Source organism: Protobothrops mucrosquamatus, unplaced genomic scaffold (genome assembly GCF_001527695.2).
Source record: "Protobothrops mucrosquamatus isolate PMUCROS unplaced genomic scaffold, P.Mucros_1.0 scaffold2217, whole genome shotgun sequence".
Taxonomy (NCBI): Eukaryota; Metazoa; Chordata; class Lepidosauria; order Squamata; family Viperidae; genus Protobothrops; species Protobothrops mucrosquamatus.
Genome location: NW_015388309.1, coordinates 147,146 through 157,489, shown reverse-complemented (window position 1 = coordinate 157,489; position 10,344 = coordinate 147,146). Strand labels below are relative to the sequence as shown.

General features: G+C 37.3%; 1 protein-coding gene across 1 annotated transcript in view; it reads left to right on the top strand.

The window, feature by feature from the left end:
* WASHC2C (WASH complex subunit 2C) overlaps positions 1-10,344 on the top strand; it is a 51,350-nt gene that overhangs the window by 5,579 nt on the left and 35,427 nt on the right. The window contains exons 4-9 of the mRNA XM_015824387.2: positions 1,372-1,542; positions 2,496-2,589; positions 3,278-3,333; positions 3,637-3,681; positions 5,604-5,693; positions 8,701-8,782. Of these exons, the coding sequence (XP_015679873.1) occupies positions 1,372-1,542; positions 2,496-2,589; positions 3,278-3,333; positions 3,637-3,681; positions 5,604-5,693; positions 8,701-8,782 (538 nt within the window). The remainder of the gene's footprint in view (positions 1-1,371; positions 1,543-2,495; positions 2,590-3,277; positions 3,334-3,636; positions 3,682-5,603; positions 5,694-8,700; positions 8,783-10,344) is intronic.

Sequence of the window (10,344 nt, the reverse complement as noted above, 5' to 3'; positions counted from 1 at the left end):
TACGGAGGAGATGGATTGCTTAAGTTTAGAGTTTGGAGTTAGAGATATTAATATCTGTTTACTTGTAGTTGAATGTTAGCCTAGGTTTGGTTTGGGAAGTCTGGGGGGTAGGGGGATGGGATAAATCATTGTGTAATACTTGTGATGTATTTTTTCGTTTATGATAAAAACAATAAAATTTTATATTGAAAAAAAAATATATATAAATTATATTTTATAAAATAAATATAAAAATATAATATAAAAACCAGTTGGCCTAGGTCTAAATTGGGGAGTTCCACGCTGGAGGTGGCTGCTGGGTTGATGGCAAATGCCCCCCCCCCCCCCGTTCTTTAGACCTGTCCATCTTTCTTTTTTGATAATCATATAGTTATATTTCTTGTGTTCTCTTTCATTGTTTATTTTATTGTTCTGTATCTTAACTTCTCTTCACACTCTTTTCATTTCTTCCTTTTTATTGTTGCAAGTTGCCTAGAGTAGCCCCATAGTGAGATGGGCGGCAAATAAATTTAACAAATAATATCAAATATCCACATCTGCCAATCTCATGTCTCATGTCATGTAGCATTTTCTTGTTTTGTATTTTGATTTTTTAATAATCAGAAAAATAGGATGGGTTGTGTGAGTCCTATCTCTTCCTATTCCTTTCCTGGGAATAGGAAGTAGAAGACTGGTGAGGTGCTCCCTGGAAAGTATGTGATGGTACAAGAGTTACCATATCAAGATATGAAAATTCAGAGAACTTCTAGGAGGGGGGAGAGATTTGCCTATGGGCTCAATCTTTTCACATCTTTGTAGAGGTAGCATTAATTAAATACTAGTTAACTGGATAATTCTTTTTAGCAGAGAGGCTACAAAACTTACTTTTATTTCCAGCTTCTGAATTTAACGGGGTAGCTAGTTAAGTGTTAGGGGACTAAACTATTTTCCTTTGGGGAATAGTAAACTTTAGGTGGTAGACTGAAGATTGGGACATTGCAATTGTCATAAATACATGCCGGTTGCCAGCGATTGAATTTTGATCATGTGACCATGGGGATGCTGCAATGGTCATGTGAATAACAGTCATAACTGTCACTTAATTTGGTGCCCTTGTAACTTTGAATAGTCACTAAATGAATGGTTGTAAATCAAGGACTATATTCTACCCTCATTTTCCTATCTTTTCTAACAAGTTAGTTAGGAATTTGATTCTGTGTCTTAATTTGTTACATTTATGTTAAGATTTATTGAGTTTTGTGAAGTTAATCACCTCACCTCCATATTTTGTAAATAAGTTTTATTGCAAGTAATTTCATAGTGATGACCAAAAACTATAACTTCTTCCACTGTATGTGAAAAATATGGGATCTGTATATTTTGATTTTGTAGGAGAAAACCCGTGAACAGAAAGAAGCTGATTTGATTCCCAAGATTCAGGAAGCCATCAATTTTGGGCTGCAGGTATTAGACAGTGCCTTTGAACAACTGGACATCAAAGCAGGGAACTCAGACTCTGAAGAAGAAACCAATGAAAGGCTGGAACTAATACTGGAGCCTAAGGTAATGGAACTTGGTATTTCTGGTCACTTCAGTTTCACTGGCTTGACTTACTCAGTAGTAAAAGCTATTTAATGACCTCGGGCTAATCATGATCTCTTGATACATTGAAGCAAAATGAGGAGACTCCTGCTTAAACTGGCTTGTATCAGTTGGTCAGTAATGTTTATATACTCTTGGATCTTATTTAAAAAAAAAGAATGGGATTGCACTCCATCTTCATTCTGCGACAATTTAATTTCATTTATGTATTCACATTTTTGAACCATCCATCGCCCTCAGAGAGGGACTCTAAATCTGTCATATATTTAAATCAAGTTACCTTATTCAAACAGTGCAGATCAATTTGTTAATGTATTACTCAGGCAGGCATAATCATTAATAAAACTGTATGCTCATATGGTACTTTGTTAGTATGTCCTTGGTCCGCTTTCCTTTGTTTGTTTTCCAATAATTGTATTTGTAGACTACTCCCTCCCATTTTTATAAATTAATGAAAACTACCTCTCAGGGTTGTTCGGAAAATCATATTTTCTTTGCTTGTAAGAGCTAAACTATAGGTAGTCCTCAACTTATTACCATTTACTTAACAATGGCCTCCCAAAAACTGTTGTGACCTAAATTCAAACTATTGTCCTGCCTCCACAGTCACATGATCACAATTTGGGATATTTTTTGGCAGTGTTAAACTCCTCCCTTGTAGCAGACATAGCATCCCTTTTTGTTTGTAGTCTGTACAGTTCCCCCAAAAGAACAACCCATAGGCTCCCTTCCGTCCGATTCCTAACACTATTAAATGAACTATTTATAAAGTTAGATGGGGGGGGTTATGTTTCAAACTATTTTTCTCCAATTTTATTGTCCCGTGATTAGCCATCAAAGAATACAGTTGTGCAGATTGTTATAGTTTGAAGTTTAATCTTTAAAAAGTGTTTTAAATTTAATTTGTTTTACAGGACCTTTATGTTGATCGACCTTTGCCATACTTAATTGGCTCCCAGCTGTTTATGGAACAAGATGATGTTGGGCTTGGTGATCCTTCCACTGAAGGTAGGTGAAAGAATTAGTAATAATTAGTAATAAGTCCAGCGTGCCTGGCTGAGGAATTCTGGGAGTTGAAGTCCGCAAGTCATAAAAGGGCCAAGTTGGAAGACCCCTGATATAGAATGTTGGGGAGTTATAATTTCCAGAAATAAAAGTAAACTTATCTGATAATAAAGGCAAGACACAAGTAAATAAAAATAAATAAATAAATTCCTCAAATAGAGAAAGGCATTTGGGGTATAGGTAGTCTCTGACTTGCAACCATTCATTTAGTAACTGTTCGAAGTTACAGTGACGTTGAAAAAAAGTGAGTTACGACTGTTTTTCACACTTCATGACCGTTGTAACATCCCTATAGTCACATGATCAAAAGTTGGACGCTTTGCAACTGGCATGTATTTATGACAGTTGCAGTGTCCCGGGGCCTTGCAGCCACGTTTTGTGACCTTCTGACCAACAAGCCGATGGAGAAGCCAGATTCACTTAAGAACCGTGTTACTAGCATAACAACTGACAGTGATTCACTTAACAATTACGGCAAGAGAGATTGTAAAATGGGGCAAAACTCAACTGTCTCGCTGAGCAACAAAAATGTTGGTTTCAGTTGTGGCTATAAAGTTGAGGACTATCTGTATCACCAGTTAAAGAAACAACGCACAAATCTTGTCTTTTCCCTTCATCTCTGGAACAAAAGGTTCAGTGGATGGTGACCATGGAAGCCTAATAGACAGTGAAGGAAAAGAAGAAGAGGTGAGTAGATTTATGATCTCTGGAATGAATTTTAGAACAGCTTCTAAATATAAGCTTCTAGGGTTCTGGGAAGTTTAGATATTTATCAGTTTACTCTATTGGTGAGAATATTTTTAATGAAATTAAATATAAATTAAGTACTTCTTATCCCTAGCATATATGAAAACAATTCAGATAGTGTTTCAGAAGAATTGCCATCTAAAGAGCTGTTGCATAGAAGTCCAAGACAGTGTTGACAGCATGCCGTCAAGTTGAGTGCCACTTTTCTTAAATGTGTGTATGTGTGTGGTTTTTTTTTTCCAGGAACTAGAAGAATTTGGGACTATAAGTGATGAAGATCAGAAACAGGTAAGAAATGCATTTTGTCAGGTTTCGGATCTCTTCAAATTACCATTAGGTTGAGAAAATATGTAGCATGAGAAAATATATTGATAAGATGCTGGTGACAAAAATAATGTTTCCTCCCTTATTTAAGTGTAAGAATCTATCTTAAGTGGTCCTGTACCCCATACTGGATAGAGGAGATAAGTGTAAGGTGCATTTCTTTTTCCCCACCTCAATCTGTCTCCAGACTGTTTTATTTCTAGGCAGCCAGATTGAAAATTATGGTCTGCTGAGGTCATTTCAACAGTTGTTTTTAATCAGTTACTGTTGTCTCTCCATTCTTTCTCTGAAGCCATATTCAAAATGTCTAAGTCTGCTTTGCTGTGTAATGTGCTTCTTAAATTTGGCTGAATGTCCAATGGACATTTAGTTGAACCAGGATTAAAAAGCTGAGAATTTCTGGATTGTATATAGATAAAAGTTGTGCTGTGGAGACAAGAGTTTTTTTATTTGTAACTTTATAAGGAGGTGAAAAGTTATTACAGGTTGTCTTCAAGGTATGACAGGTCACTTCAAAGTTACGACAGATGCCCCCAAATTACAACCCTGTTTCAAAGTTACAGTGGCCGCAACACACACCCCTCCCCTCCCATTCTGCCCTGGCGAGGCCTACTCCCTATGCCTCCTGGAAGTAGCAGCCATTTTCAGCCCTCTGACAATTGCTTGCAGAAATGGCAGCTACTTTCAGAACTTTCTGCCCTGATCAGCTGGCCATTGGGGGATTACAATGGGCTCTTGTTAGGCTTTGAGGAGGCGGCAGCTTCAGGACAAGCTACTCAAAACTTTGCCCTTGCTATAACCTCCTCCTTCTTCCCCCAGAAAGTCACATTTCTTCAGTTAACAAAAAAAGCTGGGAGGGATAGACTTGTTGATCTTTCTCACCCACCAGCTCCCATTTGGTGCTAAAACTAAACTCTCCGCCTCTGCCCTCCAATCTCTTTTAAAAGCCTCATTTGCTAAGTTACTGCATACCTAGAAAGAGGGTGACAAAATTTGTAAGTGACTTGCTTTGACTCCAGACTGAAGAGTGAGAGAAAAGGAAGCAAGCAAGCAAAGCAAATCTTTCTGTAGCTTTTTGCCTCGAGGATCTGAAGAAAAAGCTCAAAAGTATAAGTAGCCAAGGCACAAACGTGCAGCAAACAACCATGGCAGAAGCTGGGTCTTAAAAGGAGTCATATAGGCAGAAAAGAGCTTTCCAAAGGTTTCCAAGCTCTTTGCTGCCTACCCAAATCCCTTTAGGATCCAGCTTTGCTGTACATTTTTGCTTTAGCTTGTGGGCTTTTCCTTCCGGTACTGAACACTACAGAAAGATTTTCTTTGCTTGCTTATTTTCCTTTGTACCATAAGTACCTATGAGGTCCAATAGCCACACCAGCTCCTTCTATAATTGATGGTCTGCCATTTGGAAATTATATCCTTTCTGTTAGGATAGGCAGTTTGTTTGATAATCTAATTTGAAGTTTGGAAATACACGTCCTCCTCTTTTAGCATCATTTTTCAAGATGGAATGCTTGTTATCTCAATACTTTTTGCCGTTATTTTTCTGCCTCTGTGCAACCTTCCAGCAGTTTTATCCATTTTTTATCTGTTCTTTGCAACTTCCTGACTTTGATATTATCATTTGCATTTTGACTAGAGATAGAAAATAGAATCCATGTAGCTTAGTGATGAAATAAGAATTTTATTCTAAGCATTATTGCCGATGGTGTTTTGAAGAGACTTTCAGGATAATAAGCAGAAGCATTCAATAAGAAGGCAAAGCAATATGTTCTGGATATTCTTTTGCAACCAAAGGAAGACATTGTCAAAAGCTGGCTAGATCTATTTCACTGTAGGAAATATTTTTCTCAGTTGCAGGGAAACATACATTATTATTTTTTTTCCAGAGAACAGTACTAATGAGTGATGAAGATGAAGATCTTTTTGGTGACTATGAAAAAGAGGAAGAGGGTGACCTAGAAGAAAATACATCATTGGTAAGAAATTGCTACTCAACAGCATCATCACTAGTTTTATGAGAAAGTGTTAATAAAGCATATCAGTAAAATACTTAAAGCATGGATTATAGCACTGAAAAATATGTGATGAGTGAAATGGTTGTTTATAAAATACTTGTTCCAGTAGTATTATATTGTACTAACTTTGGTAATATCCCAGGTATTTTAGGATTTCCTCCTTTTGCCAATTCTACACCTGCTGTTCTTTCTTTCTTTCTTTCTTTCTTTCTTTCTTTCTTTCTTTCTTTCTTTCTTTCTTTCTTTCTTTCTTTCCTTCCTTCCTTCCTTCCTTCCTTCCTTCCTTCCTTCCTTCCTTTCTTCCTTTCTTTCTTTCTTTCTTTCTCCTATGACCATTATGTTGTATAATCTTCTTAGCAAAGCATAATGCAAAAAATACATTGCTTATTTGAGGGTCAGCATGAGTACAGGGATACGCAAAGAGCTAGTTCATTTCAGTTTTCCATACTTGTGCCGTTGGTATCAAAACTGTCCTGGGCAGAACAGAAAAAACATAAAACATAATACACAAATCACTTAAAAGAACAAAGTCTGGTCCTCTGTGAAAATGCCTTACCAATATGCTAGGGTCCATTAACATCTCAGTGCTTGGGAAAAGCCAAGTCTTCATGGCCTTCCAGAAGGCCAGCAAGATTGGGGCTACCTGAATTTCAAAGGAGGCTATCCATAATGCAGGTACAATGACAAAAGAAGGTGCTCTACCTAGGACATCAGGTAGGATGACTTCACTGAACCTGAAGAACTGCTGGATCTCTTCAGACAAACAGAAACTGCTGGGTATTGCAAGCAACTCGGGCCAATGCCATATAACATTTTAAAGATGACAACCAGAAATTGAATTGTACCCAGAGGTTTACTAGAAGCCAGTACGTTAACAAAACAATGTTACATGTACTGGATACTCTCGATACCGCATGTATCTACTATATTCTAGACCAGCTGAACTTCCACATTTTCAAGGGTAGAACCACACAATGCAAACGAGATGATTAGTACATGAATGACCCTAAATAGTGTCTCTCTTTAGGAAGGGAACTAGAAGGTCAGTTATACTGGACTTAATTCTTATTAACAAAGATGAAATGATAGAGGAGGTTGAAATTGCAGGAACTTTGGGGGAGAGTGATCATATCATATTGGAATTCAATATAATGCAGAAACAAGCAATAAAACAAAATCAAACTAGTGTCTTAGAGTTTAAAACAGCTGATTTCAACAAACTTAGAGAGAGCTTGGGAAGGATTCCATGGATGAAAATCTTAAAGGAGAAAACAACTCAAGAAGCTTGGGAAACTCTGAAAAATGTGATTATAAAAGCCCATTCCACCATAGTGCCACTGGAAAAGAAAAACAAGAAATCCAAGAAGAAACTAGCATGCATAAAGAACTCTCTGATAAATTGAAAAACAAAGAGGATAAGTATAAAAAATGGAAAGAGAGACACATAAAGCAGAATACCAGCATATAGCCCGAATCTGCAAATATGAAGTTAGGAACGGTTCAGAATCAATTAAGACTTGAAACAAATGTCAAAAATAATTAAAAAAATATCTTCCAGCATGCAAAAAGCAAGAAAAAAGTCAAGGAAACAATCGGTCCACTAAGGAGAGAAGATGACAAGGAAGTGACAGGCAGTAGGAGAAAGCAGAGCTGCTTAATTCATTCTTTGCATCTTTGCATCAAAAGGAAAAAATAGCCCAGCCTACCAAAAACAACCATAAAAACAGACTAGGATTACAAATTAAAATAGGCAAGAGAATGTTAAAAGAACACCTGTCCACCCTAGACAAGTTCAAATCACCAGGACCAGAAAGATTATATCCCAGAGGTTTGAAGGAGCTGGCAGATGTGATCTCTGAACCATTGAACTATATCTTTCAAAGATCCTGGAGCACCATGGAATTACCAGAAGACTGGAAAAGAATTGATGTGGTTCTCATCTTCAAAAAAGGGGAAATGGATGGAGGAAACTACAGACCAATCAGCCTAACATCAGTACTTGAGAAGATCCTGGAAAAGATAATCAAGCAACAGATCTGCGAACATCTATGTAGAAGCAAGCAAAGTTATAACTAAAAGCCAACTGTCAAAAACAAAGATCATGCCAAACAAATGTTATTCTTTGACAAAATTAGTGGACCAGAGAAATGCTGTGGACATAGTATATTTGGAGTTCAGTAAAGCATTTGACAAAGTAGACCACAACCTTCTTCTTAGTAAGGTAGAAAAATGTGGGATAGACAGCATCACCACCAGATGGATTTGTAACTGGCTGACAAACCACACTCAACATATAGTCCTTAATGGAACATGGAGGGAAGTAAGCAGTGATGTACCCCAAGGTTCTGTCTTAGGCCCAATGTTTTTCAATATCTTCATAAATGATTTAGATGAGGGAATAGAGGGGAAACTCATCAAATTTGTAGACGACAAGCTGGCAGGAATAGCCAACACCCCAGAAGATAGGCTCAGGATCCAGAAAGATCTCGAAAGACTGGGCCCTATCTAACAAAATGAAATTCAATTTTGAAAAATGTAAGGTTTTAGAGTTAGGCAAAAAAAAACCAAATGTACACGTATAGAATAGGTGGAACCTGGCTAAGTGATTGTGAGAGGGATCTAGGAGTCCTAGTAGACAACCACTTAAATATGAGCCAGCAGTGTGCTTCAGCCACCAAAAAAAGCCAATGCAATCCTAGGCTGTATTAACAGAGGGATAGTCTCAAGATCACGTGAAGTGTTAGTACCGCTTTATAAAACTTTGGTAAGACCATACTTGGAATACTGCATCCTGGACCCATCTCGCAGTTCCTTCCATGTGCTCCTATTAGTTTGAAAGTTGTGTTTTCCCCTCTAACATTTCCTAACCTATAATATGTCTGCCTTTATGAAGAAACTTTTAAAAAAAATAACAACGTGTCTCATCTCCCTCCAACCCATTTCTACTTCCCTGTTTGGAACTCAAAAGAAAAGACCCACATCGTTTACTGATGAGCTTGCAGCCCGAATCAAAAGGGAAGAGCTAAGTAAAGAACAGAAAGAACAATTACGTAAGCAATTCCACGTATCTTTTTTTCTTTTGCTTCATAAAGTATGACAGAAAATGTTATTCTAATAATATTTTTAAAACCATCTTTTATTTCCAGTAAATTGTTATACTACAATCTAGCTTTTTTATGTATTTTCATTAATGCTCAAAGGAAGGTATTCACTGGTATCAAGGAGAATTATTTAAATGTATCTTAGACTTTATAATATATACTAGATCAAGAAATTACTTATTTGAATAAACTGTTTCTTATTATGAAAACTATTCTTTGTTCAAAGTTAATTTTTTTTGTTAAAAGTATATCCAATACATCCAAGCTCAAAAGAATTTTTTTTTCCTGACAGAGATTCAGCAAAGGTTATTTTATTACCGTATTTTCTGGCGTATAAGACGACTTTCTAAACCCTGAAAATCTTCTCAAAAGTCGGGGGTCGTCTTATACGCTCAGTCGTCTTATACGCCGGAAAATACGGGTATTCTATTTTATTCCTTTACACATGTGGTTTGGCATATTACTCATCAAGTTTTCTCTCCCCCCCCCCTCTCTTGCTCAAACTCTATATTTTAACTGGAAAAGTTGGGGGTCGTCTTATACGCCCAGTCATCTTATATGCCGGAAAATACGGTACTTAATTGTAGATTAGTTGGACTCTGGAGGAAAAAAGAAAATGATAATCTGGCAAGACCTCTTCCAACCTGTTCTCCAGATATTTGGGACTGACCACTTAGCTGTGGTCAATAAAATTGGATTGATTTGATAATAACAAGATAAAACAAGTCAGAATGGTTAGGATATTTAGTAAAGAGTGGCGATTCCTGACAAATACCTGCAAAATGGTAACAATACCATGCTCTAATCTTCTGTGGAATGGGTAGTAGGTGCAGTCTATGGGAAACTTCAGTGGGGAAAGTTTGCTCCTAATCATACTATCTTACTATCTATCTGAGAACTTCGTAACTGTCTTTTTTTTAGCTCCTTTGATGAAAACATTATTTTATTCTAGATGAGGATATCTTTAAACCTCCAGATATTTGGGACTGACCACTTAGCTGTGGTCAATAAAATTGGATTGATTTGATAATAACAAGATAAAACAAGTCAGAATGGTTAGGATATTTAGTAAAGAGTGGCGATTCCTGACAAATATCTGCAAAATGGTAACAATACAAAATAGCATGTTCCATCATTTCAGTTACTCCTCTACCACATGGACTCAATCTCTTTTCAGAAAGGATCTTTCAGTATATCTTTTCAGTAACAGCTGTTGGGAGGACATTAAATCTAGCCAGGGATAAATCCATTCCAAATTTTGGAATCATTGTGTGGCTAAGGTATTCTAGCTAATTCAAGAAGGTGTGCCGAGTAGAGACTTCCGGTGGCAGGCGATTTCGCTGGTCGCAGCTGTTTGCTGCCTCCCGCCTGTTTTGCGTAAAAGCCGGTTTGACAGCCAGCATCTGCTGTCAAACGGCTTGATACCTTTCCCCTGGGCATAAGGGGATCGGTGAGCTGCCCGGGGTAGGAGTTGAGTTCCCGAGTCGTCCTATATGGACGATGTAGGCGAG